Below are 12887 nucleotides of genomic sequence, written 5' to 3'. Positions count from 1 at the left end.
CCAGTAAGGGGAAGTTTTATAGTGGATGTGAAATTTAGTTCACATCATCAACTCATTAATTATAAGAGACAATATATATAAAACAAATTACCTCTAACACATTTGCCCCAATACATCATATTAATTTACTTTATTTGTTTCCTATCAATTCATTGGTCTCTTGTTCTCATCTCTCTTGGAGTTTGTGTAGAGATTGCCCCTTGCATGAGAGGTGGCACCTTCTCTCACACCTTTCATATATCTCTTCCACGTCATCACGTGAGCTTACATGGAACCTGAGGACAAGTGTGTAGAGGCTTATAATACTTGCCCTAAGAACGTCACTGCTCTTTTCAAGCGGCGAATCTTCTCTTTCATTGGTCAATTCGCTAAGCCAAAGCCTCATTACCACCGCTTTGTGAGATAACCTTTTACCCTCGCTTCCTTTTCTTCTCTCCTGACCTATAATATTAGTTAGTCTTCGTTGCCTCGCCATGTCCCCTTTTGCCCAACTTTTCTTCACACTTGACCGGAGATGGACTTTTTTTTCCCTCGAGGGGACATCCACTCGTTTTGTACATAACGTTTAAAATATCATCAAAAAAATTTGTCAATAATTGTTAATATAGATCATTATATGATATATCTTTGCACAAACATGCAAGTTAAATTTTGACCTATAAAATTTGAAACAAAAATAACAAATTTGACCATGAATTACGTATTTCATAGTCAAATTTGATATTTTTGTTTCTACTTGTATAAGTTGAATTTGAACATGTATGTTTATGGAGTGATATATCACATACTGATCTATCTTACTTTTTTTTCAAATTTTTTGATGACTTTTTAAGAGATATGTAAAAATGAGAGGATATCCTCTTAAGGGATGATTAGAGTTTCCCCACTTGACCTATGCCCACAACTTCTTTTTCTTCTCCCTTGACCTTACCCCTTTTGCCTTTCCCTTAACCTCTGGACAACTAGATCCAATCATCATAAATTTCTCTTTGTTGGAAAACAACATAGAGTAGAGCTAACGGTGAGGACAATTCTCATCATGTCAAGTCGAAGAGGATTTGAAAGGGGAACATGATGATGGCATACCTAAGAAATCCTTAGGGGCAAAAGATCTAATAATTTGCCAAATACAAGCATCTTGTTAAAAGCAAAATAACTATGCAGCATTTGGTAGGAAAATCTAGGAGTGACTATTTTTCCATAAGATAAAACCTAGGTAAGCACATAAGTGACCCTTACTCTTAGGGATTGTATTTTCATACCAATCTTGATGATTCCACTTAATTTTTGAAATTATATGGGATGAAGGCACATCCATATTTCTCTTTTGTTGATGCCGACCCGATTTAAATGATCAAACACATCCAGCTATCATCATTTTCAAATCATAATGGTATCTAGGGCCATAAGCGAAAATGGTATATTTTCACTGGCCATTGATCGTTGGCGGTAGCATTGGCTGTTTAAGAAAACTTAAAATGTATGTCAGAAAAAGTCCATTTTGTAGTAGTGTCTTCCATTTTCCTTCCCCCTCAGCTGCACACCATGCACGATGGCTCAATGCCTCCACTAGGGTTAAAAGTCGATTTAACTTTTCAGAAACTTTTAGTCGATTGGTAAATACTCACTCTGTTTCATATTATAACTCGTTTGACTTTTTTCTAGCCAATTTTTTTTAAGTTTTATCAAGTTTATAGAAAAACTTAACAACATTTAAAATATAAAAACTGTTTCATTAAATCTAATATTGAATATAGTTTGGTAATATGTTTATTTTATGTTGAAAATAATACTATATTTTTCTATAAATTTGATCAAACTTAAAGAAGTTTGACTAGAAAAAAATTCAAACGACTTATAATATAAAACGGAGGGAGCAGCAAAATGAACGGCCTCGACATCATATAACCCCAGCACTTCCCACGCCTCTATAAAATTTTAGTTTTCTTGACGTGGATCACGCGAGCTCAAATTATTGACACATTCTAGACCAGGAGTACTTTTGCTATATATATATATATATATATATATATATATATATATATATATATATATATATATATATATATATATATATATATATATATATATATATATATATATATATATATTCGTGTGCCTTTGCAAATCAAGGTCACCAAACTGCAGCTGAAATCCAAAGACCTAAGCTTACCAGTAGCCCACTAGGCATCCGGGCTCCCGAATAGCCGACATGTCTTTCTCCCGCCTCCTAACCCCAAGAATTCTCCTGGACACCACCGCCGTGTTCCCGCCAAGCAGCAGCGTCGTCGCCCCGTCGCTCTCCCGCCAACTGCGGTGCACGCGCACGGGTGGGTCGCCGCCGGCGCCGCCGCATAGGCTCGTGGCGCGGCGGGCGATGAGCAACGGGGCGGCGGAGCCGGCCATCTACGGCGGCGGCGGCGGCGCACAACAGGCGGCGTCGTCTGCTGCGGCGCGGCGCGTGACGCTGGCGACGCTCCGCGGGAAGCACCGGCGCGGGGAGCCGATCAGCATGGTGACCGCCTACGACTACCCGTCCGGGGTGCACGTCGACGCCGCCGGGTTCGACATCTGCCTCGTCGGCGACTCCGCCGCCATGGTCGCGCACGGCCACGACAACACCCTCCCCATCTCCCTCGACCTCATGATCGAGCACTGCCGCGCCGTGGCGCGCGGCGCGGCCAGGACGTTCCTCGTCGGCGACCTCCCGTTCGGCAGCTACGAGGCCTCCACCGCACAGGTAAATCTAGATTCTAGACGCGGACGCCACGCCATTGATTAGCTCGACGACGAGCAGCACACATGTACTGAAATTAACTGACACGTACGTATCGTAGGCTGTCGGCTCGGCGGTGAGGGTGATGAAGGAAGGCGGCGTGAATTCAATCAAGCTGGAAGGGAGCGCGCCGTCGAGGATCAGCGCGGCGAGGGCCATCGTGGACGCCGGGATCGCCGTGATGGGGCACATCGGGCTCACGCCGCAGTCCGTCAGCGCGCTCGGCGGGTTCCGGCCACAGGGGAAGACGGTCGAGAGCGCCGTCAAGGTGCGTGTGAACGCGTCGCGCGCGGCGGGGCACGGCGCGGCGGCGAGCGTGTGCTAGCTACTGATCATCGATCTGGTTGATTGCGCACACGCAGGTCGTGGAGGCGGCGCTCGCGTTGCAGGAGGCCGGCTGCTTCGCCGTCGTGCTGGAGTGCGTGCCGGCTCCGGTGGCGGCGGCGGCGACTTCGGCACTGACAATCCCGACCATTGGCATCGGCGCCGGGCCATTCTGCAGCGGGCAGGTTCGTCCATTATTCGAGCAGAGCCGGTTGCCATTCTTTACTTTCTCAAGTTTTCGAAAAGAGGAACGTATTATATGTACACAAGCTTTGTATATATTCTCGGTGCACAACAACTAACAAAATATCACAATTTTTTTTATTAAAAAAGAATCTACATCTACCAATAATCACTTACGTGGTTATGCATAATGGACATCTTCGGAGGACATTGATACGGTTGCACAGCTGTAGCAACTACAGTATCAACAGCACAAATCACACTGCTTTTTTTTATAAACAAAATCACACTGCTTATACGGTTGCTACTGCTACAGCACAGCTACCGCCATAGCCGGCTGCAGCGTCGTGTTGCTGAACAGGGCCCAACGAAAACTATAATTCAGACACTTATATCAACATTTTTTTTAAACACCCAGTACAAAGTTTCGTTTTAATATAAAAGTAAAAAGAAAAACATTAAGTCTCATATCAACATATTTGAATTTCTACCGCAGGTCTTAGTCTACCACGACTTGTTAGGGACGTTCCAAACAAGTCATGCCAAGGTAAATGCCACCTTCTTTTACTGATCCGACCTAAACCATTTTTTACCCGTTACGATTTTGCTCTTTGAGCTCATAGTACTGAACTTCTTACTCTATACCTGACTACATCTGCAGGTCTCGCCAAAATTCTGTAAACAGTATGGTAACATTGGGGACGTGATTAACAGAGCTCTATCAAAGTACAAGCAAGAGGTGGAAACCCAGTCTTTTCCGGGTCCTAGTCACACGCCCTACAAACTAGCTGCCACAGATGTTGATGCCTTTCTGAATGCGCTGAAGATGAAGGGCCTGAATGTGGCTGCTGATGCTGCAGCCGATGCTGTTGAATATACAGATGAGAAAGAGATAAATGGAACGCCGCAGCTCAAGGTCTATGCTTGATTGTTCCTAGCTAGCTAGCAATGGATGAATAGCAATATGGTTTGATTTATCGCAAAATAAATAAATGATTTGGTTGCTGAATGAAGCTGAATCTGAATCTGAAGAGTGAAGACCCATCAAGTGTTATGATCTTCTTTAGGTGTATTTGACCATGGATGCATGGGGATTTCTTATTTTTTGTGAAGTATAACGTGAGTGTTGTATGCATGAAGTATGTATGGGGAGTGCACTCAAACCTATCAGATAGTAGATTCCATTGGTGACAAAGTTATAATTATGTATTCTGTAATAAGTTCATCGTATGCTATTGTTGTGGTTTTGGAATGTGTTCAGCAAAATTTGTAGCAAAGTAGTACTCCTACTTTTTTATAAGATAGTCGCATGTTTATAAAATTATATTAGATCCCGCAAAAAAAAAAGATATTAGAAAAAATGACTTTAATGAATGTTCACTTTGATGGCCTAGACCATGTTAACTACATAAGTAAATTTCACTAAACTACAAATGTTCTTTTATCAAACTATCATAAAACGTTAGATTTGATACATTATATCATAAAAATACATATTTAGTGCTAAATGTATTAAAAACAACATATTTATCAAACTGCATATTGAGGTTCGAGGACATCTTTTTTTTCCGCCCCAAACTCAGCCTCAACCTGAGGGACCTCAAGTGAACTTATTTCCAAACCATCCACATCGGTTAGGTTTAGGTGGGCTGAAAATCCAAATATCCTGAAACCAAATACCAGCCCAATGAAACTACATATTCACTCGTGACTCGTCGTCACCCGTCCCAATCCAAACCCCCACCCAAAACCTCTCGGCATCCCACTTGTCCCCGTCGCTCTCTCTCTCTCTCGCCGCCTCGCCTCGCCTCGCACCAATCACCACACGCGCACCGCGCACTCACTCGCCGCGCGGCGCGGCGCGGCGCCGCCTCACGCGGCGATGATGATGATGATGCGGCGGGCGTTCCGGCACCTGGCGCGGCAGCAGCGGCGGCCGCTGAGCCACGTGCCGGAGTCGGCCGTCTACGGCGGGCCGCGGCCGCAGGATGTGGGGGCGGCGGCGGGAGCGGGGGCGGGGGCGGGGGCGACGCGGCGGGTGACGGTGACGACGCTCCGCGGGAAGCACCGACGCGGGGAGCCCATCACCGTCGTCACGGCCTACGACTACCCGTCCGCGGTGCACGTCGACTCGGCCGGGATCGACGTCTGCCTCGTCGGGGACTCGGCGGCCATGGTGGTGCACGGCCACGACACCACGCTCCCCATCTCGCTCGACGTCATGCTCGAGCACTGCCGCGCCGTCGCCCGCGGCGCCACCAGGCCGCTCCTCGTCGGCGACCTCCCCTTCGGTTGCTATGAGTCCTCCTCCACGCGGGTACACGCGCCTCTCTCATCATTCACCCCATCGATGCTATGCCGCCGCGTTGCCGATTGATTTTGTTCCACATCTGAATTTTGATCTGATAGACGTTATTTTAACTCTTTTTTTTTTCTATATTCGTGTTTACTACTAGGAAAATAGCTATGCGAGTTCATGCAGGATGAATAAATTTTGGTTGTCTTGCAATGTTATTTCTGTTTGGTACAATGGGGATGTCAATAAAGGCACAAATTTACCCCCTTGTGATTACAAAAGCAGATAGTGTTTGGTTGGCGATGCTAGCATCTTATGTGTTCTAAGGAATTTGATTGATATTGGTTATTCTTATCACAAAGTTTCTGCTATCAGATGAAGTTTATTTTATACACAATATATGTAGTACTTGTGTTATTTTGTTCACCTTTCGATGACACATGAGAAGTCGAGACTTGAACTGTCAGTAGAGCTCTGTTTCTTACGTTCAGAACACTAGCATATGCTGAAATTTCAGCTCAAAACAGTATAAAATAACCCAAAAGATCAGCTTGCCAAATACTTTTTAAGTATTTCACATGTATGCATATGCATACATATGAGACATTGAGATTTTCGTGGTGTATGCTTTATTCGTAATAGGCTGTTGACTCTGCGGTGAGGGTGCTAAAAGAAGGTGGAATGGACGCAATCAAGCTGGAAGGAGGTGCACCCTCGAGAATCAGTGCGGCTAAGGCTATTGTGGAGGCTGGAATCGCTGTAATGGGGCATGTTGGGCTCACGCCGCAGGCTATTAGCGTGCTTGGTGGATTTCGACCACAAGGAAAGACGGTTGATAGTGCTGTGAAGGTGTGGTTCTCTTGATTTTGTTGGTTACTTGGCTCTTAGCCTGATTCATGTTCTTTCTTCATGTATAGATTTGCCCCATGCTGTTCTGCTTGTTTGTGTAGGTTGTGGAGACAGCACTTGCCTTGCAGGAGGCTGGCTGCTTCTCGGTTGTGTTGGAGTGTGTGCCAGCTCCTGTGGCAGCTGCTGCAACATCAGCATTGCAAATCCCAACCATTGGAATTGGTGCTGGACCATTCTGCAGTGGACAGGTTCAGTTATTCAGTATACTTCACAGTTCACACTTCTACAGATATATGTTCATTTTCCTCAACAGTTTAGATTAAGCCAGTTGTATCTATTCTGATTCTTGCATCATTTCTGTCAATGCATGTGTAATTTTGTCCTTTAGCTTCCTTGAATAAATAACTTCAATAAAATCTGCTACGAGACCTTGTCGAGTATACAAATTTTATGAAGCCCTCATGCCGAAATATTTGTAATGCAGGTCTTAGTTTACCATGACTTGTTAGGGATGATGCAACATCCACACCATGCCAAGGTAAATGACACTTGACACCATCCTTTCAATGTCAGTAAGCAGCTTTGCTTTGATGTGAGTTGTGCCGAGCTGAACAATTTGTATAATCGCTTACTGCTCTACTGCAGGTCACACCGAAATTCTGCAAACAATTTGGAAATGTCGGTCATGTCATCAACAAGGCTCTATCGGAGTACAAGCAGGAAGTGGAAACCCGGAGTTTCCCAGGTCCCAGCCATACGCCGTACAAGATAGCTGCCGCGGATGTGGATGGCTTCGCGAATGCACTGCAGAAGATGGGCTTGGACGAGGCTGCAAATGCTGCAGCTGCCGCAGCTGAAAACGCAGAGAAAGATGGAGAACTACCCGAGAACAAATGATTTTTTTTTCTGTTGGTGGCTTCGAGCATCAGAGCCTGCCACAATGTCGCCACATCTCTCAATGCAATCCTGCCAAGGCTGCAGGGGTAACTGTTGTCGGAAACGCCTGCACAGTGTTTGGGTAATCTTTCCTATGCCCTAACGTGAGTCTTAAAAAAAAAAAGACGATGACATCGATCCCCTGTCCGGGCAATTATAAACTGGATGTTTGGGAGCGAATTGCACATCTCAACGTATTCTTGCTCTGAGTGACGATTTCGCATCTATCTCGACACCACCCATCATGGGATGCACACGCTCTGAAAGGAAGCACATAATACACACACAGATGCTATCCAGCTACTGAAAGGAAGCACCTTAATGCATTTCTCCAGCCAAGCTAAGAACAGAACTAAAGAATATGCTGTTCCAATGCTATATATTCACTCGCCATCTAGTACATAACTAATTCAGAAAACAAAACATATTTTCTTGCTTTCTGGACTCTGCTCTACATACATTGATAAAAAATTCTATGCACACAGCCACCATATGACACCAAAGTATATCCGGAAATCCTAGAAGTGGCAATATACAGATTTACCAGACCTGGAAATCCTAGGAAGTGGTAATATACATTTACAGAACTATAACCTGTTCTTCCAGATTAGCATTGTAACATTGACTATCATGGCTGGTTTTGTTAGAAATTCAGTATGTGCGAAGTGCATAAGCTGAAATGTGGACCAGGAGCACTTCATCAGTCTCATGTAGAGCTAATCTTAGTTATCCTTGAGTAATCGCCAACGTTGGCAACAAAGAGTGGGTCTTTCTCGTCGCTAAAGATAGTCTTCTCGCCTGCTTGTTCTAACTCTTTAGTCAAGTCTTCCATTGTTTTCTTCAAGTTGGCTTTGCTCATCTGTCCACCTTCGCCCATTGAGATACCAACCATCGTGATTTTGGGGAGAAGTGGGTTGGCTTGTAAATCATTGTTGATGCTGGCATCACATCTGTTCATCAAACAAAGATGATTTGAAAATTTGTGCATAAATATAACCATAAGAAAGATTATACAAATAAACAAAGCGACTTATTAAATAGATTATGATAAACATTAAACAAACAAAGTACAACCAAAGCACAAAACCAAAATTGAGGCTATTGTATAGAAACATGATTCATAGAGTGTACACTTCATGTGCATGACAGCAAGAGGGAAGGGAAAGATGAGGAAGAACAGACCTTCTGAATGCTCTGTCTCTTCCTTGTGCTTTGAAACTTCTATCATGACCTGGCCATATATTAGGAAGCAGGTTGCTAAATGGGAAGTGAGATTGGCCATTATTTGAGTTTTCATGTTTTCCACGGTTGCTGTTATCAACGTCTGACTCCAAAGTTTCTGGTTGTTTACTAATTTGGAAGCAATCAGCATCCTTTGAAGCAGTAAAACTACTACTGGCAGTAGCAGCCCTGTCAATTGCAGCAGCAGTCCTGAGAGTGAATAAAACAAGAGAAAGGCATGGATGAAGCAAAAGGTAGAACTAACAGATACTGATGAACTAGTTAAATTAGTGTAGGCTATCAATGAGTATTCACACAAGAAAATAACAGGTTAAATAATTTGTTTCAGTATCTCAGGAAGTTTGATTATTTTTTAGGCCTCCAATAATCAAGTTAACCATTTTTTCTCTCCTCTTCTCAAGGTCAGATCTCAGTTTTTCAACAACCTTCTCTGTACACTAAACAAGGTCATCAAGCTACTGAGCTACTAGAAGCAGCTTTTTTTAAATATGTGATAACCAGGGTACGTGTAGTTAAAACTAAATTCAAACATGTTAAAAAAATCATAGAAGTATTTCATGACCAATCTAAATCAGCTTGGCCGTTAATCTCCCTCAAGTTAATAGCAATCAGCGAAGCACTTCTATATTAAAAAATGTAAGAGGCGTTAAATAATTTAAACATGCATTGAGGATGCACCTTTCTTCAAATGAATCAACGACATAGGGGAATTGTGGCTGTATGCCAGTAGCTTTTCTCAACCACTTATTTCCTAGAAGCATTTTATCAACAACATCAAGAAATTGAATCTCCGCTGCTTTTGTTACAACATTTAGCGGTATCCCAACTGGACCAATCTCATTCATCAACTCTTGTACCTACATCAACATTTCCTAGCAATTTGAGGGGACCAAAAAAATTGTAGAAGAGATTGGAGACATCTCGTGCATAGCTAATGATCATATTACCTCTGGGGGCTCAAGGAAACTGTCTGCACTTTCTTCCATCATTTCAGATGTCAAACTATCATCAACAATATCTCTCCTACGCCGTGTGTGGCGATTTTGGACCATTGAGTGAAAATGTTGATCCATTGAAGCTTCAAGAATATTGTCCAACAAGTTTTTATCAAAAAAATATGGTGTATACCTGAAATTGTGATCAGCAGAAGAATTCATATTGTGCTTTCAAACAAATACTGAATACACCTAAAGGATCTCCTATGCTTTCTTTCCTATCACCAAATAGAAGCATCCACTCCGAACAAGAACTGCTATAGATGGCAAATGGAACTTCACTGAAGAATCCACGAATACAAGATAACATTTTAGTTGATCAAGTATAAGTAATCCAAACATTTTGGCATTTGACAGAAATCAGCACCTAATGTTGAGTAACGTTTAAGAATAAAGAATAAATCAATGTTGTTTGGTTCACAATGCTGTCAGTTCATAGGAAAATGAAGCTTATAATGAACATCTGTGGAAAAATATATAATTGCTTATTCTTCTCAAAGAAACAGTAAAAAATATCAAGAATTCAATCCATACCATCTAATTCCATCATTCGTTGCCACGGCAATATTTAAGTTTTGAGCACTAAAGACGGGGACACCATCAAGTTTTTTCCTTCTTCTCCTTTGAGGAAGAGACTTTAAGAGCTTATTGGCAGCCTTAACCTATAATGGAAAAGGTAATAGCCTCTAAATGGCACGTTCAAATTTATGCAAAACTGAAATATTTCAGCACAAACCTGCTTTTCACTTGGAACAAACTGGAACATTTGAGGTTTTTCCTGAAAAATAACAATTACAGGGAATATGATGAATACAAGATGCTAAATGTTTGATACGCAGATATGAAAATGACTAGCATAGTGTATGTGTGTGTGATGGGTGATAAATAAATATACTACAAGATCCAGAGTAAAAATACATACTACAAAAAATAACATAAATATTCAGGCAAAACCTCATATTAAAAAAATCATCATACCTACCTTGAAATGCTCGTATGCCACATCAAGGCGACAAGCCCCCACCATACCACTTGGCACATTTAGGCGTTTAACATAAGATACTGAATATTTTAAACCAAGTTAGCTAAAATTATTCCCTGCAATAACTAAATGTTTGAAATACTAAGTTATGTGAAAGCCAGTAATCAGATGTATCTATATAATGCAAGGAAAATTTGCTCAGGAATGCAAAGTTATTTCTAGAAATACAAGATCCAAACCTGAAATAACTATATAACACAGAAAACATAGGCCAGAAGAATAATTAAGGATTGAAGAAAATGGCCTGCCCAATAGGCAACTCTGGATTACCAAGTTTTTGGTGTATCAGATGTGTAAGAGGTGGGTCGTGGGTGGGGTTGTGGGGCTAGGCTTCAGGAGAAGCTAGAAAACACAACTATAATTGGTTTTCTGTTAGTTTTCTAAGCCCGAGTGAAAGCAAATTCTAGGCAAACAGATTTGCGAGATATTTGCTACAAATTTTGAACTGAAATTCTATGCAGTGCACAAAATCTCCTCTATCAAATCTACCCCCTAATAGAGCTGTTCTACAAGGTGCCTGCTGTACCACCTCTATAATCCAATAAGTTCATGATGCATCAAGCAACAAGAAAACAGAGTATTTGATAACAGAAAATACCTGCATCATTCAAATCCATAAAGAACCTAAATACTGGACCATTTTCACTCTTCTTCAATGGCGATAAGATCCTTTTGAACCACATAGGAGTCCTGAGAAAATAAATTTGAAAAGTGCAATTCAGTAGACAACTAATACATTATGATGCCATTATATGTTACAATCAACAATTTGGATTGTTATCAGATAGTGTGAGTACTAAGTAGGCAAGCCAATTCAACAAAGTAGAAACTTGCAAATGATACTCCCTCCGGGTTGATAATATTTGTCGTTTTGGACAAGAGCACGGTCTCCAAAAAACAACTTTGACCATTGTTTTCCATTATAATATGTATAAAAGTGTTAACAAATATATGATTTTATTAAAGTACTTTTTAAGACTAATATATGCATGTAATCACCATATTTGAAAGATAATGATTTTAAAAATGATTCATAATCAAAGATTCTAAAGTTTGACCTCACCCTTGTCTAAAATGACAAGTATTATCAGCCCGGAGGGAGTAGTATTTCAGTATCTGAAGATTTTAAAAAAAAAAACTATCTCAAGATTAAAAAAAACTAATATTTGCATTTCACTGTATGCACATCTACGGTGCTTCAGGTTATGGAGTATCACATACAAGGCTCAATCCCACTTTGGTCTGATGGTCAGCAGGTTCTAGAAAAACAAAAACCAATACAGCCTGAGCCTGCCATGTTGGCATTCTATGTGCTGGCGTCAAGGTGGACAATATGCCCAAACGTCTGGTGCGAGTTGCAATATTGGCACACTGGGTTAGATGGATTAATCAATGTAGTATAATAAAACCACTTCTAATGAGAGAATCAATTCATGGTAGCGGTAAGCAGGTAAGAATTTCTCCTAGATTATGTAATCCACTTCTAAGAAGTGCATAGTCTAGCCGTCTAGCGCATAATTCTCACTCAGTCAAAACAGGTGAAAAAACATTTCGTGTCAGCACTCAGCAGTAACGAAGGCCCCAATCTAACATAGGGCAACATCAACAGATACACTGCTGCGAGAAAAAAGGCCAAGAACAAACTGCGCAGGAAGCAAACCCTCCACGGGAGGAAATGGAAATGGTACCTGCTGGCGAGGAATTGGGGGAGCTCGAAGCGGGTGGTGACGGCCATGAGGCCGTTCCCGGAGGGGTCGAGCATGGTGAACACCTGCCCCACGAACGCGGGGCCCCCGCCCTTCCCCAAACCACCTCCACCCCCCGCCTTGCCGCCTGACGCCGCCGCGGCCATCCGCGCCCCACGGTTCGACTCGGGGGAAGCCGCGGCGGCGGAGGCGGAGGAGGAGGAGGTGATGGGGAGGATGAGAGGGACGGCGAGGTGGGGAGCCGGGGGCGAGGGCGAGGGCGAGGCGGAGGTTGGGGACGGGGACGGGGAGGGGAGGAAGGGGAGGGTGGAGGCGAAGGCGTGGAAGGGGTTGGACGCCGACGAGGAGGTGGTGGTGGTGGTGGAGCGGCCGCGCGGCATGGCGGTGGATGGCGCCGGGAGAGAGCGGCGCTGCTGTTAAAAAAGTCACGGTGGCGATGAGGGGTGGGAGAGCGTTTCGTTGGATTTGGGCTTGGAATCTGGGGGATTTGCGGGTGGTGGGTGCGTTGCTTCGGCGAGGGATTAGCTTAGCACGCTTT

At 43.1% G+C, this 12887-nt stretch overlaps 3 protein-coding genes across 4 annotated transcripts; 2 read left to right on the top strand and 1 right to left on the bottom strand.

The window, feature by feature from the left end:
• Window positions 1-2106: 2106 nt before the first annotated feature.
• On the top strand, window positions 2107-4535 carry LOC107275880 (3-methyl-2-oxobutanoate hydroxymethyltransferase 2, mitochondrial). Its single transcript, XM_015790329.3, has 5 exons — window positions 2107-2740; window positions 2838-3044; window positions 3139-3285; window positions 3780-3830; window positions 3945-4535. The coding sequence occupies exons 1-5, from the start codon at window positions 2213-2215 to the stop codon at window positions 4209-4211; spliced, it is 1200 nt and encodes a 399-aa protein (XP_015645815.1). The 5' UTR covers window positions 2107-2212; the 3' UTR covers window positions 4212-4535.
• Window positions 4536-5133: 598 nt separating this feature from the next.
• LOC4326739 (3-methyl-2-oxobutanoate hydroxymethyltransferase 1, mitochondrial-like) lies at window positions 5134-7571 on the top strand. The gene is made up of 5 exons (NM_001398291.1): window positions 5134-5600; window positions 6222-6428; window positions 6530-6676; window positions 6913-6966; window positions 7074-7571. Exons 1-5 carry the CDS (start codon window positions 5166-5168, stop codon window positions 7323-7325), a joined length of 1095 nt encoding a protein of 364 aa, NP_001385220.1. The 5' UTR covers window positions 5134-5165; the 3' UTR covers window positions 7326-7571.
• A 146-nt stretch (window positions 7572-7717) lies between these two features.
• Window positions 7718-12810, bottom strand: LOC4326738 (uncharacterized). Of its 2 annotated transcripts, none has more exons than XM_015765915.3 (9): window positions 12332-12810; window positions 11242-11333; window positions 10584-10663; window positions 10338-10379; window positions 10136-10263; window positions 9554-9734; window positions 9285-9463; window positions 8547-8795; window positions 7718-8314 (listed from the first exon to the last, which is right to left on the bottom strand). In XM_015765915.3, exons 1-9 carry the CDS (start codon window positions 12727-12729, stop codon window positions 8071-8073), a joined length of 1593 nt encoding a protein of 530 aa, XP_015621401.1. In that variant the 5' UTR covers window positions 12730-12810; the 3' UTR covers window positions 7718-8070. The 2 variants fall into 2 exon arrangements, with proteins under 2 accessions (XP_015621401.1, XP_015621409.1); XM_015765923.3 differs by having other exon boundaries at window positions 8547-8774.
• Window positions 12811-12887: the final 77 nt, after the last annotated feature.

This window comes from Oryza sativa, chromosome 1 (genome assembly GCF_034140825.1).
Source record: "Oryza sativa Japonica Group chromosome 1, ASM3414082v1".
In the NCBI taxonomy this organism is placed as follows: Eukaryota; Viridiplantae; Streptophyta; class Magnoliopsida; order Poales; family Poaceae; genus Oryza; species Oryza sativa.
This window is presented reverse-complemented; position numbering and strand designations above follow the sequence as displayed.